This window comes from Hyperolius riggenbachi, chromosome 10 (assembly GCF_040937935.1).
Source record: "Hyperolius riggenbachi isolate aHypRig1 chromosome 10, aHypRig1.pri, whole genome shotgun sequence".
NCBI lineage: Eukaryota > Metazoa > Chordata > Amphibia > Anura > Hyperoliidae > Hyperolius > Hyperolius riggenbachi.
This window is the reverse complement of record NC_090655.1, coordinates 24,843,318-24,864,761: the sequence shown is the minus strand read 5'-3', so window position 1 is coordinate 24,864,761 and position 21,444 is coordinate 24,843,318. Positions and strand designations below refer to the sequence as shown.

The 21,444-nt window shown below is 48.0% G+C and overlaps 1 protein-coding gene across 1 annotated transcript in view; it reads right to left on the bottom strand.

Annotated features, from left to right (window-relative positions):
- Positions 1 to 6,163: 6,163 nt before the first annotated feature.
- Positions 6,164 to 21,444, bottom strand: part of OAT (ornithine aminotransferase) — a 35,858-nt gene continuing 20,577 nt past the window's right edge. The window contains exons 5-10 of the mRNA XM_068258297.1: positions 18,621 to 18,748; positions 13,290 to 13,412; positions 13,062 to 13,190; positions 11,442 to 11,555; positions 10,742 to 10,886; positions 6,164 to 6,721 (exon numbers count right to left, since the gene is read on the bottom strand). Of these exons, the coding sequence (XP_068114398.1) occupies positions 6,561 to 6,721; positions 10,742 to 10,886; positions 11,442 to 11,555; positions 13,062 to 13,190; positions 13,290 to 13,412; positions 18,621 to 18,748 (800 nt within the window). The 3' untranslated portion in view covers positions 6,164 to 6,560. The remainder of the gene's footprint in view (positions 6,722 to 10,741; positions 10,887 to 11,441; positions 11,556 to 13,061; positions 13,191 to 13,289; positions 13,413 to 18,620; positions 18,749 to 21,444) is intronic.

Sequence of the window (21,444 nt, the reverse complement as noted above, 5' to 3'; positions counted from 1 at the left end):
AGTGACAGCAACATGGGAGAAAAGTAATTTATGGCTCATTTTACTCTGGAAAAAAATGTACTTTTTGTCTATGTTTGCACACATTTTAAATTTTACAGTTTTTCACTGTAGTGCCCCTTTAAAAAAATTTAACATTTTGAAATATCTGACCACACATGTTCAATCACAAAAATGGATTGTGACCGTATGTGTGTAAAATTGTATGGCGTGTGCAATCCACTTTTGGACTGACAGTGACCAAAGTGTTACTGCAGCTTGGAAGAGGGCCCATCTAATGCCCAATACTACAGCCTAGTTCCAACCTGCATACACTAATGCAGGGCTGCCCAATAGGTCGATCGCGATCTACCGGTAGATCGCGGCCTCTTGGCCGCGTCTCATTAAATTTTGCGGCCAGCAGCATGTTTAGCTGCCGGCCAATAAGAATGCAGGGGAGAAGACGCGGCGAGCAGAGAGGGAGGAGAGGCACGGCCGCTACGTCATGGCTGGGGGCGGCGCCGGGCAGCCTGCAACGTGCGTACTTGTAACATGCCCGGTGCCACCCCCAGCCATGACGCAGCGGCTGCGCCGCCTCCCTCCTCCCTCTCTCCTCGCCGAGTCTTGCCGTCTTCTCCCCGACATTCTTATTGGCCAGCGAGCGGCCTGCCTCCCGGAGGTTCCAGGAGTCCAGAAGACCCTGGCTAACCTACGCTGCAGGTACATATTATTATTATTATTATTATTATTATTATTTATTTATAAAGCGCCAACATATTCCGTGGCACTGTACAATGTAAGAAAACAAACAAAGGATACATAATGATACAGACAATGATATACATGAAATATGAACACTGATACAAGATACAGCACTGCTGATTACAACTTGATTTAACATGATGACTAAAATGTATAAATTTCTAACAGTGTGCAAGCAATTGAATTAATAACATTCCATGACACAAAAGGGTGAGAGCCCTGCCCTTGCGAGCTTACAATCTAAAGGAATATACCTGGCTAAGCTACACTGAGGGCCCCTATACCTGGCTAACCTACGCCGGGGGCCCCCATGCCTGGCTAACCTACGCCGGGGGCCCCATATACCTGGCTAACCTACGCCGGGGGCCCCATATACCTGGCTAACCTACGCCGGGGGCCCCTATACCTGGCTAACCTACACCGGGGGCCCCTATACCTGGCTAACCTACACCGGGGGCCCCTATACCTGGCTAACCTACACCGAGGGCCCCATATACCTGGCTAACCTACACTGAGGGCCCATATACCTGGCTAACCTACACTGAGGGCCCATATACCTGGCTAACCTACACTGAGGGCACGTAACCCATGCTGCAGGCACATACACCTGGCTAACCTACGTCGGGGGGGGGGGGGGGGGGGGCATGCTTAGCATTTGGGACGTTGGTAGATCTCCTGGCCTCGGCAAATTTTAACCACTTTGTCCTCCTTGACGTATAAAAACGTCGAGGACAGGCGTGCTCCCGCGGCCGATCGCGTGCACGCGCACTCCCGGCCGCGGAGTCGGTAGCCACGGACTCAATGTGTCGGGCTATGGAGCCCGATCATTGATTCCTCTCCCCCGCTGAAAAAGCGACAGCTTCTCTCGGAAGCTTCGCTCTTTCTGAAGCTGTGTCCCTCTAAGCGTACATTGTACGCTTAGTGACGTCATGTAAAAAAAAAAAAAAAAAAAAAAAAAAAAAAAAAAAAAATCGAGATTGCCATCTTGTGGCCAAAAAGTAAAACTACAAGTAAATACCCAAAAACATTACAATACAGAATCAGAATCAAGTTTATTCGCCAAGTACGGCAGTTGTCGTACCCGGAATTGGTTGTGGTACACATGGCAGCTTTACATGACAGACAGAACAAGAACAGTAATTACAATGAGACAGGTATAGCAGATACTGGTGAACATTCATGGGAGCTCTGGCACACTCATGGGAGCACTAGCAGCTAGGGTGTGGGCCAGTACTGCCCAGAGTGAAGAGAGTTCGGAGATCGGGGTGCTGGCTAGGTGATAGAGTTCAGGTGGAGAACAGCTTGAGGGAAGAATGTGTTCCTGCGCCTGGTGGTTCTGGCGTAGATGGTCCTGTAACGTCGGCCTGTTGGCATGAGCTCGAAGTGGCGATTCCCCGGGTGGGAGGGGTCGCCAGAGATCTTGGAAGCCCTCGACCCGAGTCTCGCCATGTGGAGTAGGTCTAGTGGAGGCAAGGGTGATCCTATGATTTTCTCTGCAGTGTCAATTACCCTTTGAAGTTTGTGCTTGTCCTTGGCGGATGCTCCTGTGTACCATACTATGACAGAGGAACAGAGTATGGATTCCGTGGTAGCGGTATAGAAGCTGGTCAACAGTTTGCGCCGCATGCCGAATCTCTTTAGTTGATGCAAGAAGAATAGCCTCTGCTGGGCCTTCTTCTGTATCTTGGAAGTGTTTTGCTCCCACCTAAGGTTCTTGGTTATGGTTGTGCCAAGGAATCGTACATCGGACACACTGGAAACCGCAGTATCATCAATGAGGACAGGGGAAAGCACAGGGGGGTGCTTCCTGAAGTCTATAGTGAGCTCCACAGTTTTTGTTGCATTGAGAACGAGCTTGTTCTCCTTGCACCAGCTGCTAATCCTCTCGATCTCGCTTCGGTAGGTGTGCTCCCCTTTGTTGTCAATAAGGCCTATGATCGTTGTGTCGTCTGCAAATTTAATGACCTTCACAGAGTCCGCAGATGTGGTGCAGTTGTTCGTATACAGAGAAAAGAGTAGAGGAGACAGCACGCACCCTTGCGGAGCGCCTACATTGGTGGTTCTTACGTGGGAGAAGCAGTTGCCAAGCTTAACGCACTGTGTTCTGTTGGAGGGGAACTCCCTGACCCATGCACGCAGAATGGGATCTACTCCTAGCTGCCTGAGATTGTCGAGCAGGATGACCGGGCAGATGGTATTGAAAGCGGAGCTAAAATCCAGGAACAGGATCCTGGCGTAAGAGTCCGGTTTGTCGAGGTGCTCTGTGATGTAAGCCAAACTGACATTTATGGCATCCTCCACAGATCTGTTTGCCCTATACGCAAATTGGTGTGGGTCAAGGAGGGTGTCGGTGGAGCGCTTCAGGAGGGTGAGAACGACGCGTTCGAGGATCTTCGCAATGACAGGTGTAAGGGCTACAGGCCTGAAGTTGTTGAGATCTGTATTCCCTGGCTTTTTAGGAACTGGGATAATCAAAGATCTTTTGAGGCAGGATGGTACCTTTCCTTCTGCTAGGGACCTGTTGAAGATGGGTGTCAGGGCGGGGGCTAGTTGGTCTGCACAAGATCTCAGACAGGCCGATGACACCCCGTCTGGACCAGAGGCCTTCCTGGGATTAGTCCTTCGAAGCAGCCTCAGTACGTCCGCTTCCTGAATGACGACTGGTGCAGGGGGGGGGTCGTGGCCCAACGGTGGGATTGGGACAGATGGAGCCTCCTTTGGTATAGGTGTGGGGGAGCTGTGCTGCCCGAGTTGGTGCTCGAATCTGCAGTAGAACTCGTTGAGCTCCGCCGCCAGTTGGATGCTGGCGGTCGCGTGATGTGCAGGTGCTTTGAAATTCGTCACTGCCCTAAAGCCTTTCCACACCTCCCGTGGGTTGTTGGACTGGAGACTAAGACCCAGTTTGTCAGAGTAGGCCCTTTTTGAAGCCCTTAGTTCTCGGTTTAGGGAGTTCCTCGCTGCCCTGAACTCTTCTGGGGTGCCGGACTTGTGCGCCTCCTCCTTGAGTTTCCGCAGGCGGCGTAGTTTACTGTTGAACCAAGGCTTGTTGTTTGGGAAGACCTTGAAGGATTTGGTTGGGATGCACGATTCCTCGCAGAAGCGGATATAGGAGGTGACATTATCTGTCCACTCCTCCAGGGTTGGTGCCTCCAGGGCCGACCAGTCGGTACAGTCGAAACATGCCTGTAGCTCAAGTTTTGCCTCCGACCATTTTCTGACAGTCCTGGTGGTAGGCTTCGAGGACTCGAGGAGCCTTCTGTAGGAAGGGATCAGGTGGATAAGGTTGTGGTCAGAGTTCCCTAGGGCAGCGCCCTGAGCAGCTTTGTAAGCGTTCTTTAGGACAGTGTAGCAATGGTCTAGCGTGTTGTGATTCCTGGTGGGGCACGTGATGTGCTGCTTATACCGGGGCAGCTCCTGTCGCAGATTTGCGTTATTAAAGTCTCCCAGGACAATGAAGAGGGCTTCCGGGAGTGCAGTTTCCCACTGGGAGATGGTGTCGCTGAGTGTTTGAAGGGCACTGGCGGTGTTTGCATCTGGGGGGATGTAGACTCCAAAGAGGGCAAATGAGGATAATTCCCTGGGTGCATACTGTGGCCTGCAGTTTATGGCTAGGAGCTCCACGTCTGGTGTGCAGATCTTGCTCAGAGTTACTGTGCTAGTGCACCAAGCGGAATTTATGTAGAAGCATATGCCGCCTCCCCTCTTTTTCCCTGAAAGGGACTGATCGCGGTCCGCACGGAAAAGGTCATAGTCCGGCACGTGGAGTGAGTTATCCGGTACATTGTCGTTCAACCAGGTTTCAGTGAAGCAGAGGACTGGAGTGTTTTTGGCGATGGAGGGTTTGCTGTCGAGCAGTAGGAGTAGTTCATCCACTTTGTTTGGAAGGGAGCATACGTTTGCCAGGAGGATGGCCGGGATAGGAGATCGAAGACCTTTCCTTTGGAGTCTCACCCGTGCTCCCCCTCTTCTCCCCCTGTGTCGAATTTTCCTTGGAAGGGCGTTGACACTGCCAGTCAGCTGTTCAAAATGGGCACAGACTAGGTCCCACAGTGGAGGTCCTGTTGATGGGTCGCGCTGGGATATGAGTTCCCATTCCAGTAACGCCTCCCTGGACAAGGGGACAGAGTACTGGGTTGCCATGGAGTGGAGTGGTCAACAAGGGGTATGGACGGACGCGCAGCGCCCAGACCGTGCGCGGTACGTAGGCAGCCCCGTCCCTGCACAGTGCAGAACAGTCTCTGAGCAGCACAGTCCCTAAGCAGAGGAGAGGAGCAGGGAGTGATCAGCAAGGGGTATGGCACCGGTCGCGCAGCGCCCAGACCGTACGCAGCTCGTATGCAGCACAGTCCCTGAGCAGAGCTGGACAGTCCCTGAGCAGCGCCGTCGCCGAGCAGAGCAAAGCAAAGCAATACACCAATATTTCCCCAAATAAAACACTTTTATATCCCACCCTCCCAAAAATGCCCACATAAAATGTTTAATAAAAAAAAAAAAAATACATTACTATAAAAAACAAACAAAAAAAAAAAAAACACATAAATATTTACCTAAGGGTCTAAACTTTTTAAATATCTATGTAAAGATGAAATATTTCTCTATTTTTTTTATAAGCTTGTAAATAGTGATGTATGCAAAACGGAAAAAATGCTCTTTTATTTCCAAATAAAATATTGTCGCGATACATTGTGATAGGGACATAATTTAAATGGTGAAATAACCGTGACAAATGGGCAACAACAATACGTGGGTTTTAATTATGGAGGCATGTATTATTTTAAAACTATAATGGCCGAAAACTGACAATGAATTCTCATTTTTTTTCTTATTCTTCCTGTTAAAATGCATTTACAATAAAGTGGCTCTTAGCAAAATGTACCCCCCAAAGAAAGCCTAATTGGTGGCGGAAAAAACAAGATATAGATCAGTTCATTGTGATAAGTAGTGATAAAGTTATAGGCTAATGAATGGGAGGTGAACATTGCTCGGATGCATAAGCTGAACGACTGAGATGTCGTGGGCACCCCTGCACTAATGCATTACACGTGTATGATTATCATCAAAAACTAGCATCTTGTTGACCATTTCAGTAAGGCCTCTTTTTCAACAGACATTTGAACGGTGTGGTCAGCAAGCAGTTACCAGGTGGCAGCAGTGAGCAGTTGTGAGTTTGAGAGGCTTTTCACTGCCTATAACCGTTCATGGAAAAGGGCACTTTCATACGAGCAGTTGATAGACCGAAAAGCCTCTCAAACTAACTGGCTGCTGCTACCTGGTAACTGCTCACTGCTGCTTGTGTTGCACATGCAGTTCAACAGCCCGTGTGAAACCGTCCTAGCTTTAGGAAAGGCAGTTTAGTTTCAGCACAGGAAGAGTCACAAGATGCTGATAAGCAAGCACAGGAAAAGTCACAGGAAAAGTCACAAGATACTGATAAACAAGCCATATTTATTTATATTTTACAGAATGCAAGACCTTTACCTAGAAATATTATTAAATAAATGCTACTTATATATAAACATTACATACAGCACATTGTACCAGAGAGGAAACACTAAACATAAGTGAAAATGATGATAATTTCCTATAATGAGAGCACCAAGTCCTCGTCACACTACAACTCCTGGTAATCTGCACCAATAATCTCATCAGTCTCTACCGGCCACAGTACAGGCATGACTGCCGGATCACCGGCCCTCGAAGGACCAGCAGACCGCAACCGGCGTGTCCATTGGACCAATTCTAACAGCACTCTAAAACAGAGTATTCATGTTGGTGATCTAAAACAAAGCAAAGGGAAGCTATAGAGTCCTCCTAAAGACAGCTTAGAAGGACAGGAGCGTCTTGTGGATGATTTCAATGCACTCCTGGATCTCTTCTTCCTTGATAGTCAGGGGTGGAGCCAGCCTGATGATGTCACCATGAGTGGGTTTGGCCAGAAGTCCGTTATCGCGAAGCCGAAGACAGACTTTCCAAGCGTCACAGTCTGAAAAGCCAAAAAAAGGCAAAGTGTTTAGGTACTGTGTTATCAATGTGCGTGCGATGGGCATTGGGGTAAGGCTTGACTTGAAGGACAACTGAAGCGAGATATGGAAGCTGCAATATTTCCTTTTAAGCAATACCAGTTGCCTGGCAGTCCTGATCCTGCATTTCTGAAACTTTAAGCCGTAGACTCTGAACAAGCATGCAGCAGATCAGGTACTCACTCATGTTTTACTGGATTAGCCATATGCTTGTTCCTGGGTTTTGACTTAGAGTACTTATGCCAGAAGAAGATCAACAGGGTTGCCAGGCAACAGGCATTGTTCGCAAGGAAATGAATATGGCAGGCTGCCATATTTCCTTTTTAAACAATGCACATTGCCTGGCTGTCCTGCTGATTCTCTGCCTCCAATACGGCTATTCAAGGCAAACATGCAGATGAGCCGTTTGACTTAAAAGAAGGAGTGATCAGGCAAACGACATGAAAGCCAATTTACTTACCTGGGGCTTTTTCCAGCCTCTAGCAGCCGCCTGTCCCACGCTGACAGCTCTGTTGTCAACCACTGGTCCGGGGTCCCCGCACGGTGCAGAGGACGACCTGGAGGTCGTTCTTACTGCACCTGCGTGAAGCGTCGCTGTCATTCAAGCCCACGTTGTACGTGGCATACTGTGCAAGCGCAGTACTGTGCAGTATGCCACGGACAACGTGACCTTGATTGACAGCGGTGCTCACACAGGTGCAGTAGAGGACGCCTAGCGAGACACCGTGTGGGGACCCTGGGCCTGCAGCTGAGAGCGGAGATGCTGCAAGGGACATGCAAGCATCAAGGGGCTGGAGAAAGCCCCAGATAAGTAAATCTGCCTTCATGTAATTTGCCCGATTCCTTTAAGTATGACTGGATTGGTGTTTAGTGGCGATTCAGACATGGATGCATTAAAGATAAGTATGGCCAGGAATTTTTTTAATTAAATCAATATGGCAGCCTCCATATCCCCATCACTTTAGGTGTGCTATAACAGGGTATAGACTGGCACTAGATGCTCCCGGGAGATAGGCACACTGCAAAGAAACACATGGCATACAACTTAGAGGAACTCCAGTGAAAATAAGTTGTAAAAATAAAGCATTTTTTTTATGTATAAATAATTTAGTCAGTGTTGTCCATTGTAAAAGCTTTTCTCTCCCTGATTTACCTTCTGACATTTATCACATGGTAACATTTTACTGCTGGCAGGTGATGTCAGTGGAAGGAGATGCAGCTTGCTTTTTTGGCAGTTGAACAGCTGTAAACCGTTTTTCCGTGTGTGTGTGTGTGTGTGTGTGTGTGTGTGTGTGTGTGTGTGTGTGTGTGTGTGTGTGTGTGTGTGTGTGTGTGTGTGTGTGTGTGTGTGTGTGTGTGTGTGTGTGTGTGTGTGTGTGTGTGTGTGTGTGTGTGTGTGTGTGTGTGTGTGTGTGTGTGTGTGTGTGTGTGTGTGTGTGTGTGTGTGTGAAGCTCAATTCTTGGTTACGGTTTCTCTTTAAGGCAGCAAAGTGCCTCACTAATTCAAACTGCACCTTTATTCCTTGGCCAGGTACAGAAATAGTGCCTCACTGCTTCAAATTGTACTGGTGTAAAGGTGCATACACACCTGTGATTGCTGTTACCCATTGATTATTAGGACTGGGGCACACGTCAGCTGTGTAGCCTACAAAGCGCTGTTTTTCTATGCGTGGGGGACCAGAGGGATGACTGAGCATACATGACGTACAGTGGGCAGGGGATTGGCATGTACAGTGTGATCAGCTGCCACTGGGGAGAGTTGATCCGCCTGGAAGATAGCTTGTGGGTGGGGAGAGATATACATACAAATACAATTGTTTATCTCAGTTTATTTCCACCTGGGGTTCACTGTAACATGCATGTTTCAAAGTTTTTCAAAAGAAAAATGAGGCATACAGAACTCAGTACAGTCAGTCATGGCGAGGTCAGAAATTCCTGCTCAGTGGAAAGAAATTGCAGTCAATGTAAAAAAAAGCTGAGATCCTGGGACCGTCCGTGTTTCAACCTAATTGGTAGGATTAACATTATTAAAATGTTGATCCTCCCTAAACTTATTTTTTTGTTGCAGAGCCTACCAATAGCCATCCCTAATATATGGTTCCAGAACTGGCACAAGATATTCCAGAATTTTATCTGGAACAATGCTAAACACAGAATAAATTATAAACTAGTCATGAAAAGGAAAGATCAGGGCGGACTTGCCGCTCCAAATTTATATAACTATCATAAAAGTGTACATTTGACAAGAATTCTGGAATGGAAAATAGAGGGCCACCACTGCTGCAGAAAATAAGATATGGCCACGGCTGGAGGAGGAAGATTCAGATTTTGATCTTGTCTTTACTTGGATCATTAAAATCATTAATAAAGTATATAATTTATCGTCCCATCCGCTGATTAAACCAACCCTGAAATCATTGCTCTGGATAATTGAAAAATGGCAAAAAAAAAAACAGGGTTTTCCCCTTTGATAACCCTACGAGATAATCCAGACTTCCCCCCAGGTCTTGATCCAGCTTGGTTTGGTAAACATAATATAAGCCGCGAAACACGTGTTGTTAATATTGGGGGAAACCCCACGCTGGGAATTAGATCGATCCTCGAGTGTAGTGACCAGATTAGTACTTGGGGTTTCTCCCAGATACATAGTTTCTTCTATAAGTTTGCCTCGAAGGTGGTTCAGAAGAGGGAGCTAAATAATTTTGAGAGACATTTTTATCTGGGAAAAAAAATGAATAAACCTATCTCGAGTTTATATGCAGATATCTGCGCAGTAGAACATGACCAGGACTTTCCTGCATATTGCAGGAAATGGGAAACTGACCTGGGGTCCAGTCTGGAAGGGTTATGGCCACAAATATGGGTAAATACTTTTAAAATCCAAGATCCAAGGTTACAATTGATTCAATTTAAAACAATTGGTAGATGGTATATGACACCATCCCGTGTTGGTAAGTTTGCGAACCGCAAGGTGATGTGCTGGAGATGTGGACAGGGGGACGGAGGTACTTTACATATGTGGTGGCAGTGCCCGATAGTTAGAAAATTTTGGGATGACATCACCCTCTTGGCCGAGAGATTGCTAAAAGAAAAATTTGAACTTACACCGAAGGAAGCAATCCTTAGCTATACAGCTAAAAAAGAAAGCCTTGGATGCTCGCTGATCAAAGAATATGGCACGATAGTTGCCAAAAGTATTATCGCTAATAACTGGAAAAATCCGTCTAGGCTAGATATAGGAGAATGGTTTGTTAGGATGGATGAACTGTGTAAGATCAAGGAGCTGGGAACTACGAATAAAGTAGAAGAAATATGGAGAAGTCTTACAGCTAATCTCGACTAGATTTACCGTGGGGAGGGACTGAGCTAAGAACCAGGAGTTGCGGGTGAACGTTGTTGGGGCTGGAGGGGAGTGGTGCTGGTTGGTATTGGAGTGGGATGATGTGCCCTTGGGAAGGAGTGGATGACGGGGTGACTGAGAGTGGCACGTTTGGGACGCATATGTTTGTTGGATGAGTCTGTAAGGTACAGATACCCTTCAAAAGAGAGGTTGGAGAGATGAGAGGAGTATATACAGGATGTTGACGGGACACATGTATATGATTATGGTATGAGAAGGATAAATAGATAATTGTCTCAGCAACAGTCATGTAATTGTGAGGAATAAGAGTTTAAGGATGAAGAAAGTTACAGAGATGCTTATTTAGCTCTTATCGATTTACGACGAATAAACTATGATGATCACACATTTCAGTTCAGGGGTACGGCAAGAAAAGAAATTGAAATTGCTAATGCCCCATATAACTGATTACTCATGAATTTGGGTCTGTGTGCGGAGTTTAAAAAAAAAAAAAAAAAAAAAAAAGAAATTGCAGTCAAGTTTCCTGAACCTCAGCCAATCCCCATGCGTCAGTACAGAAAGAGGGAGGGGTTAAGGACACTGCCCCCCTATGGGTTGGAGAGCAGCTCGTTATTGTACTTACCTTTTGTTTGTTTGATGACAACTGCATTGAGCAGCCCCTTTCCTCTGACGTCTGTCACTATATCAGATGGGGTCTTCATAAGCTCCGCCCTCAGCAGCTCCCCCATCAGCTGGGCGTTCTCAGCCAGCTTCTCCTCCTCAATCACCTACAGAACAAGAGAGGTTACATTCACCATCCTCAAGGTGCATACACACATCAGACTATAGTCTTTGGAAAATGAAAGATCACAGACCAATCTTGCCACCCTCCATGTAGTATGAGAGCCATACTCTACACAGTCTTTTCTATGGAGCTGAACTCCCTATCCGATAAAAATCTTTGCAAGATGCTGCACACACAGATGCTGTACAGACACAAAAGATCAGCATCTGCAAAAGATCTGTTCCCGCCAAAAATCCATTCCTGCAAATTGCAATGATAGTCTATGAGATCTGCAGATCATCATACACACATGATTTAACTGACAGTCATCTGCAGATCAGATCCACCAGGATGGATTTTCAGATCTGCGGATGATTGCTTGATCTGCAGATGAATGTCCATAGAATAGACTGTGTAGAGTATGGCTCTCATACTACATGAAGGGTGGTAAGATTGGTCTGTGATCTTTCATTTTCCAAAGACTATAGTCTGATGTGTGTATGCACCTTCAGAAGCGATGACCATCTCACATCTATGTCAGCGCCAGGCCAGGACTCACCTCCAGAGAGGCCATTGCCACACGGCACGCCAGCGGGTTCCCTCCATAAGTGGATCCATGCTCTCCTGGCTTAATTGTGAGCATGACTTCATCATCCGCCAGTACAGCAGAGACCTGGGGAGAGAATGGAAAGATTTTAATTTAAAGTGACACTTTTTTTTGCTTCAAACACCAAAAATAAACTTATGATATAATATAATTGTATGTGTAGTACAGATGAGTAAAACATTAATAGCAAAGAAAAGTCTTATTTTCAGTTATATAGCTTTTTTTTTAAAAAAAACATTACATCATGCTGTCATATTTCCAGTTTACAAACCACACTATTTTAAACTATAAAACAGAGCAGAGCTAATGAACCTTTGAACTTCCTGGCTGAAAAACCTTAGAGGACCTGTGATTTTAAAAACATCCCCTGGGGTACTTGCCTCAGGAGAGGGAAGCCTCTGCATCCTTTTGAGGATTTGCAGTCCATGGTGGTCTCGCTAGCAGTCCCCAACCAGCGGCCATGTAAATGTTTACCTTCCCCCGGCTCCACTCGGGGTTGGGCGGCAATAGGCGATCGGATCCAATCTACTGCGCTGTACAGTGGATCCGACTGGGATCGGCTTTTCCTGCCTGACCGAGCGGAGAGCCGCTACTGCACCTGCGCTGGACCAGAGGAAGGTAAAATGTTGTAGGTACTATTGTGCCTGCACCATAACACTTTCCTTGTCTGCTGTGTTTTGGGGGCCCAGCGAAACCACTGTGTGACAGAGGATGGGGGAAGCCTCAATAGAGTCCAGAGAACTCCCCCCCCCCCCCCCCCCCCCCCAATTAGAGTCTCTTTAAACAAGGACAGGTTGAGATAAGCACTTCTGAAAGCAACATTGCTCTCTAAATTAGTCGGAGAGCTCAGAGAAGCTTTTTGCATAGATAACAAGTGAAGTTTAACGCTTCCTGTACTGGCAAGAATATGAGACTCCTATCTGTGCTACTGATCTAATTCTTTAGATAGCCATACATCTAGCAATCATGGGAGAAAAATATCTAATCAAATCTGATAAGAGATTTTTCAGCTGCCCATACACAGCAGTCCAATTCCCAATCAAGTTCATCCTGAAATCAATCCAGTATCAGCCTTATGACACCGCATCCGACCGCCTCGCCACCCCAACGCATTCCCCCTAATGTTAAAGAGAAACTCCGACCAAGAATTGAACTTTATCCCAATCAGTAGCTGATACCCCCTTTTACATGCGAAATCTATTCCTTTTCACAAACAGACCATCCGGGGGCGCTGTATGGCTGATATTGTGGTGAAACCCCTCTCACAAGAAACTCTTGAGTATGTACTTTTGGCAGTTTCCTGTCTGTGCACCTTGCTGCATTGTGGGAAATAGCTGTTTACAGCTGTTTCCAACTGCCAAAAAAGCATGCAGCAGCTACATCACCTGCCAGCAGTAAAAATGTCACCATGTAATAAATGTCAGAATGTAAATCAGGGAGAGGAAAGATTTTACAATGGGCAAACACTGACTAAATCATTTATACATAATTATTGTAACAAATGAAGCACTTATTACATTTTCACTGGAGTTCCTCTTTAAGTCTCTCCCCTCCCCCACCACACACACTTACAGGGTACACTCCTCCAGACAAAGCTTTTCCCAGTATGACCATATCTGGCCGCACATTCTCATGGTCTACTGCCAGCATCTTCCCAGTCCTGGCCAATCCAGTCTGCACCTCGTCAGCAATGAAGAGAACCTGCAGGAGAGAGAGGAGGGGTGATCTAATCATCTCATGCAGCAGACAGACCACAGTGGTGCAATACAACAGACAGACCACTGCTGGTGCAATACTTACATTATGTGCTGAGCACAGCTGCCTCACTCCAGTCATGTAGCCCTCATCAGGAACAACAACCCCCGCCTCACCCTGAATAGGTTCCACCATGAATGCTGCCACGTTGGGGTCCTGCAGGGCTCGCTAGAAGGGGAAAAAAAAAGTGAATGTCTCTCGCTTAGAATATGAACAAGCAACAACTATCCTGTTGCCACGCGTGCCGACAGCTTGCTAGCAGCAGTGGCCAATGGGATGCTAGTAATTCCCTGTTAATGCAAGTGTTATGCAAAGTCACAGCTAGAAAATTAAAGCAAATTTCTGGAATTCGGCATTAGTGCCTGTTCCCACTACACACAGATTGGATGCAGAAAAACATGACTCCAATTCCTATGGGCCAGTTTCCACTAAACGCAATTTTTCTGATGCAGATTTTCCCATAGGCATTCATTGGAGTCAGGTTTTTCTACATCCAATCTGGGTGTAGTGGAAACATGCCCAGTGTTTGGATAGGCATTACTTTTGAATTACACACGTACAGCCTCAGTGTCAGGCCCAGTATGTACAGTATCAGGGCCAGTGTGTGTACACAGTGCAGAGAGCATAGCCGCGGTATCAGGGCCAGTGTGTACACAGTGCAGAGCGCATAGCTTCAGTATCAGGGCCAGTGTGTACACAGTGCAGAGCGTACAGCCTCGGTATCAGGGCCAGTGTGTGTACACAGTGCAGAGCGTACAGCCTCGGTATCAGGGCCAGTGTGTGTACACAGTGCAGAGCGTACAGCCTCGGTATCAGGGCCAGTGTGTGTACACAGTGCAGAGTGTACAGCCTCTGTACACACACTGGCCCTGATACTGAAGCTATGCGTTCTGCACTGTGTACACACTGGCCCTGATACCGAGGCTGTACACTCTGCACTGAGTATCAGGGCCAGTATCAGGGCCAGTGTGTGTACACAGTGCAGAGTACAGCCTCAGTATCAGGGCCAGTGTGTACAGAAGCTGTACACTCTGCACTGTGTACACACACTGGCCCTGATACCGAGTCTGTACACTCTGCACTGTACACGCACTGGCCCTGATACTCAGTGCAGAGTGTACAGACTCGGTATCAGGGCCAGTGTGTACAGTGCAGAGCGCATAGCTTCAGCATCAGGGCCAGTGTGTACAGAGGCTGTACACTGCACTGTGTACACACTGGCCCTGATACCAAGGCTGTACACTCTGCACTGTGTACACACACTGGCCCTGATACCGAGGCTGTACACTCTGCACTGTGTACACACTGGCCCTGATACCGAGGCTGTACACTCTGCACTGTGTACACACACTGGCCCTGATACTGAGGCTGTACACTCTGCATTGTGTACACACACTGGCCCTGATACTGAAGCTATGCGCTCTGCACTGTACACGCACTGGCCCTGATACTCAGTGCAGAGCGCATAGCTTCAGTATCAGGGCCAGTGTGTACACAATGCAGAGTGTACAGCCTCAGTATCAGAGCCAGTGGGTGTACAGTGCAGAGTGCATAGCCTCAGTATCAGGGCCAGTGTGTGTACACCGCATACAGCCTCAGTATCAGGGCCAGTGTGTGTACACAGTGCAGAGCGCATAGCTTCAGTATCAGGGCCAGTGTGTGTAAAGCTATGCGCTCTGCACTGTGTACACACTGGCCCTGATACAGAGGCTGTATGCTCTGCACTGTGTACACACACTGGCCCTGATACTGAGGTTATATGCTCTGCACTGTGTACACACACTGGCCCTGATAATGAGGCTGTATGCTCTGCACTGTGTACACACACTGGCCCTGATACTGAGGCTGTACGCTCTGCACTGTGTACACACACTGGCCCTGATACTGAGGCTATGCGCTCTGCACGGTGTACACACACTGGCCCTGATACTGAGGCTATGCGCTCTGCACGGTGTACACACACTGGCCCTGATACAGAGGCTGTATGCTCTGCACTGTGTACACACACTGGCCCTGATACTGAGGTTATATGCTCTGCACTGTGTACACACACTGGCCCTGATAATGAGGCTGTATGCTCTGCACTGTGTACACACACTGGCCCTGATACTGAGGTTATATGCTCTGCACTGTGTACACACACTGGCCCTGATAATGAGGCTGTATGCTCTGCACTGTGTACACAGTGCAGAGCGCATAGCCTCGGTATCAGGGCCAGTGTGTACACAGTGCAGAGCGCATAGCCTCAATATTAGGGCCAGTGTGTGTACACCGTGCAGAGCGCATAGCCTCAGTATCAGGGCCAGTGTGTGTACACAGTGCAGAGCGCATAGCCTCAATATTAGGGCCAGTGTGTGTACACCGTGCAGAGCGCATAGCCTCAGTATCAGGGCCAGTGTGTGTACACCGTGCAGAGCGCATAGCCTCAGTATCAGGGCCAGTGTGTACACAGTGCAGAGCGTATAGCCTCAGTATCAGGGCCAGTGTGTACACAGTGCAGAGCGTACAGCCTCGGTATCAGGGCCAGTGTGTACACAGTGCAGAGCGTATAGCCTCAGTATCAGGGCCAGTGTGTACACAGTGCAGAGCGTATAGCCTCAGTATCAGGGCCAGTGTGTACACAGTGCAGAGCGTACAGCCTCAGTATCAGGGCCAGTGTATGAGAAGTGCAATTACACTCGGCACTGTGTGCAAACACTTCAGACATCAGCCACAGTGAGTCACACCAGTGATCCTAGTCACACCGGCAGGTTCACTGGGGTCATTTCCACATCAGGAAGCAACAGAAATAGCGCTGCCTGTGTGCTGAAATAGCCGGCATGTCAGTTACAGATCATTGGGTTTCCACTAACCTTCCCACACACCCTGACGGGCAGAGCTGTAGAGGCCTCCCATCAGAACAGCAACAATCCAACACTTCCCTGCAGCTTCCATAGAATTATCACAGCTGACTTGTGCAAGAAACAGCCAGAAGCCAGAATGAGTCAGGGCAGGAAGCAGCAATGAGTCAGGGCGAGGAGCAGCATGGACAGAAATAGGTCAGGGCAGGAGAATATGTAACTTAGGCCTCTTTTCCACTGACTGTTGATAGGCAGTGAAATGCCTCTCAAACAACTGCTCGCTGCTGCCTGGTAACTGCTCACTGTGCACACAGTACAACTGCCCATGGGGAAAACAACTTTGTCATCCACCTTGCTCATGTATGCCGATGCACTCGCTTATGGTGGGAAATTACGATGGAAATAACGGCCTGCCCTCCTGAACAGGATCCTGAGATGCAATGCAGAGTGTTGCGGAAGACTGACTTGCCACTTAGCCTCCCATCAGTGCAAGATGGGTGGGAGAAGGGCAGGACCATCACACAGGGGACAGTTTAGCATCCCGACAGACACATTTTTACTATAGAGGGATGTAATTTGAGAAGTAGTGCATTTCCCCTTTAGCATGCATAGAAAAATTACCGGAAAAAAAAAAAAAAAAAACACTCCCACAAAAAAGCTCAATTTGTGGTAAAAACACAAAAAAACAAGATCGGTGGGATAAGCAGTGATTATGCTGAATGAATGAATGGGAGGGGCGCTGAAAGGTGAAAATTGTTGGTAGGAAAGGCAAGTCGGCCTGTGGAGTGAAGTGGTTAAGCCTGACACACACACACACACACACACACACACACACACACACACACACACACACACACACACACACACTTGATTGGCCACCTTTACAACCTATGTTTAGTATGTGGGCCAACAGATTTTGAATACTATGAACAGATTGTATATGTAAGCTCTCGTACTACACGGCTGGATTTATTCTTTGTGCCCCTGGGCCAAGTAGGTTGTGGGTCCGCATTCATGTGCAGCAGCCCCTCCCATTCCATATGCCACCCACTCTTCCATGTGTAACATCCATGTACAGCAGTCTCCCTCCCATTCCATGTGCAGTCCCCTTCCATGTACAGCAGTCTCCCTCCCATTCCATGTGCAGTCCCCTCTCCCATGTGTATCATCCATGTACTGCAGCCCCTCCCATTCCATGTGCAGCCCCCTCTCCCATGCGTATCATCCATGTACTACAGCCCCTCCCATTCCATGTGCAGTCCCCTCTCCCATGTATATCATCCATGTACAGCAGTCTCCCTCCCATTCCATGTGCAGCCCCCTCTCCCATGTGTATCATCCATGTACTGCAGCCCCTCCCATTCCATGTGCATCATCCATGTACTGCAGCTCCTCCCATTCCATATGCAGTCCCCTCTCCCATGTATATCATCCATGTACAGCAGTCTCCCTCCCATTCCATGTGCAGTCCCCTTTCCCATGTATATCATCCATGTACTGCAGCCCCTCCCATTCCATGTGCAGCACTCTCTTCCATGTATATCATCCATGTACTACAGCCCCTCCCATTCCATATGCAGTCCCCTCTCCCATGTATATCATCCATGTACAGCAGTCTCCCTCCCATTCCATGTGCAGTCCCCTTTCCCATGTATATCATCCATGTACTGCAGCCCCTCCCATTCCATGTGCATCATCCATGTACTGCAGCTCCTCCCATTCCATGTGCAGCCCCCTCTTCCATGTGCATCATCCATGTACTGCAGCTCCTCCCATTCCATGTGCAGTCCTCTCCCATGTGTATCATCCATGTACAGCAGCCCCCTCCCATTCCATGTGCAGCCCCCTCTTCCATGTGCATCATCCCTGTACTCCAGTCCCCTCCCATTCCATGTGCATCACCCTTGTACTGCAGTCCCTCCCATTCCATGTGCAGCCCCCTACATGTGTATCACCCATGTACTGCAGCCACTCATTAACTACCATGGGCATCAGTTTTCTCTCCGTTTCCCCATTTTCTTCCGTAGCAACCCCCTCTATTCTACCCCCTTGGGTTGCAGTTGCCCAAAGCTCAGGCCTTCTTGACCTTTGCAGAAATCTGGGCCTGGTACTACAATGAAATAGGTAAAATTGGCCAATCAGAATTGAATGAGTATGCACCCTTAGACAGGTTTATCCTCAACACCAACAGGACAGTGGCTGTAGCGCCTCCTACACTATCTAACAAAAAAGGTCCTCCGCTCGAAAATAAATTGGTTCAGAGGCTCAGGAAAGCTTGTGTGCACCACACTCACCCTTTTGTTCAAAATGCCTTCCCAATATATAGCCAATGTGCCACCTAGCCCCACCCAGGGGTGGGATTAGCAATTTGCAGCTTTTAGTGGAGGAGCCAATGGACAAGCAGCTGTATTTACAGTTCACAGATTTGTTAGTTGTGACTTCCTCCTCCCAGGAGAAGGCAATTTGCATGTTAGGATAATGTGTCGCTCATCACCAGCCAGGCCTAACAAAGCAGAACAGGCCATTGGCTGCTTACCTCAAGAGCAGGGAGGTCGTTGTATGGAATTATTTTGAAGCCTGGCATGAATGGTCCAAAGCCCTCGTAGCTGGATGGGTCTGTGGAGGAGGAGATCGCAGACATTGTCCTGCCCCAGAAATTACCAGCTGAAAATAAATAACCACGTAAAGAAACAGCAATCTACTTTATACTCCATACCAAAATTAAAAAATGCAAGACGTTAGTCATCCGAGGTGTAGTAAAATTGCATTAACCACTTTCCCCACCACTACAGTATATCTACGTCAGCTGTGGTGCCCTCCAAGCCACAGCCACGTAGATATACTGACCTGGCTGCAGCCCTGCTGTGCATGGTCGGGTGCCCTTTAGAGCGCACCCTCCGGCACTGTCAGCTGCAATACTAATTGGTGGAAGGGAACATGTTCCCTTTTGGCCAATTAGTCCACCCCCCTCCCATGAACGATCGCTGCAGTAGTGAACTGCAGCGATCCTTCACTTGTCCCCCTCGGCGCACAAATAGTTTAAAAAATGCACAAGCAAGCAGCCACACTCACCTACCTCGGTCCTGCGACTATCCTGAAGCCTGAACCTCCGATCACCGCTCTGCAGTCAGCCGCATATTGCCGGAAACCCGGGTCCCGGCTTGATGACGTCATCAAGCCGGGACCCGGGTTACCGGCAATATGCGGCTGACTGCAGAGCGGGGAATCGGAGGATCAGGCTTCAGGATAGTCGCAGGACCGAGGTAAGTGAGTGTGGCTGCCTGCTTGTGCATTTTTTTTTTAACTATCTCTGCACGGAGGGGGCTGCCTGATGGGGGAGGGGGGCATACCTTAATACTGGGGGCACATTTGGCTATAATGGGGCAGTGCTAATAATGGGGGTACATCTGGCCATAATGGGGTAATCCTGATCCCGGGGACACATCTGGCTATAAAGAGGGGCACTATTCCTGGGGGTGCATCTGTCAATCTATTCTGGGGGTGGCAAACACACGGGACACATCTAGCTATACTGGGGGGGGGGGGGGGTGATGCTGGGGACACATCTGGCTATACTAGGGGGGGGGGTGATACTGGGGACACATCTGGATATCTATACTGGGGCGACTAACTGGTGGCAGTTTTTATGTCAATCGCACTTTTTATTTTTAAACAGAAATTGGGCAAAATTGAGAAATATTGCTTTTTTTATTCCCCCTTTTCCCCCATTAACATGCATATAGAGGAACATTTTACTTGATACCAAATACCCCCCAATGAAAGCTTAGTTTGTCTTGAAAAAAAAAAAAAGATATATAGATCATTTATGTGGCACGAGTACAGATGAAGTTATTGGTGCTTAAACAGGGACACCGCTAAAGCGTCAAAACTGCTCTGGTCAATAAGGGGGAAACAAGGTCTGGATGCGAAGTGGTTAAAGGGGACCTGTAGGGGGGGGGGGAAAAAAAAAAAGCCCAATTTAGCTATACTTACCTCAGTACAGAGAAGTGTCTGGATAATCCAAAGGCTTCCCCATCCCCATTTCACTGGGACCCCTCAAACTTGACAAGGGCTTGTAGACAGAGTACGGCCTGCACCAGCGCAGTAGCACAGTACAGATCAGGTTTGGCTTTTTCCATCGAGTGGCTCCATGCTACTGAGCAGGCATGAGACCCCAAAGTGTGGCTGCACTAGTTCATGTATGGGAGCGCTGCCGCAAGCTTTCAGAGGGTCAGGGCGAGAAGCTGTGGTCTGCAGGGGACATGGGAAGCCTCTACTGATGAGGGATGCACATTTTTTTTTGGGGGGGGGGGGGGGGGGGGGGGAAGTCTGTGTGGCTGATATTGTGGCGAGACCGCTCCCACAGTGCGAGGTCATGGTCCTGACAGTAAACCTTGTTGCATTGTGGGAAGGGGAAGTAACAGCTGTTTCCAACGGCCAAGCAACCCCCACACCCCGGTGTATTCATATATTTCACCTGTGCAGCTGCAGCCAATTGACCAGATGGCATGCCTATGAATGTGCTGCTGGGAGATTTGGCCGCAGGACACAGCCGGTAGGTGGCTTAGCCTGCTCCTGCACAAGTCCTGACGGTATGCATTACTATTCCCCCTCAGGCCACCCTGGATAGTGGTGAATTATGTAATTCGGCTTCCAGCTATTGCCTGAATCAGTGTTTTTTTATAGTAATTTGGGTTCTGTCTGACAGCTCCCAAGTTACTCAGCTAGCACCACTATAGCTGTAATTCCCATTACAGCCTATGGTGGCGCCTGCTGCACCAAAAGCTCCTGTGCTGTTTTAACAGTGCTCGTCTAGACTCTAGAGGACCCCGCTTCTGTATTCTTGTTCCACGTGACTTCTAGCATGCACACACAAACAGCTGTTATGTGCCACAATGCAACAAGGCTCACAGACAGTAATCAGGACCTAATGCTGGGAATACACGTTTCGTTTTTGCCTTCGTTTCGATTGTGCCTTTTGTCCTTTTCGTTCCCGAAATAATCGAACGTACGGTTAATATCACCACCCACGGTTTCGGTTTTTTTTCCCGATTCTGATGGTTTCGTTTTTCCAATGATCGAAGGCTGCAAAGAAACGAAACGAAACTCCCTTTTTACAGGGACGGACTAACATAAACGAACATATAAGCGATCTGAACAGCCATCAAGCCTACCAATGGCGCAATTAGATGGATAAAGAGAGATAATATCAAACATGTTCGATCACTAGTCGTTCGTTTTTGGGGTCTATTAATCGAAACTATAATGAGATTATGACTATTTTCACATACGTTTTCAACACTCGATTCGTTTACTGAACGAATCGAAGGCTAAAACGAAGGCAAAAACGAAACGTGTAT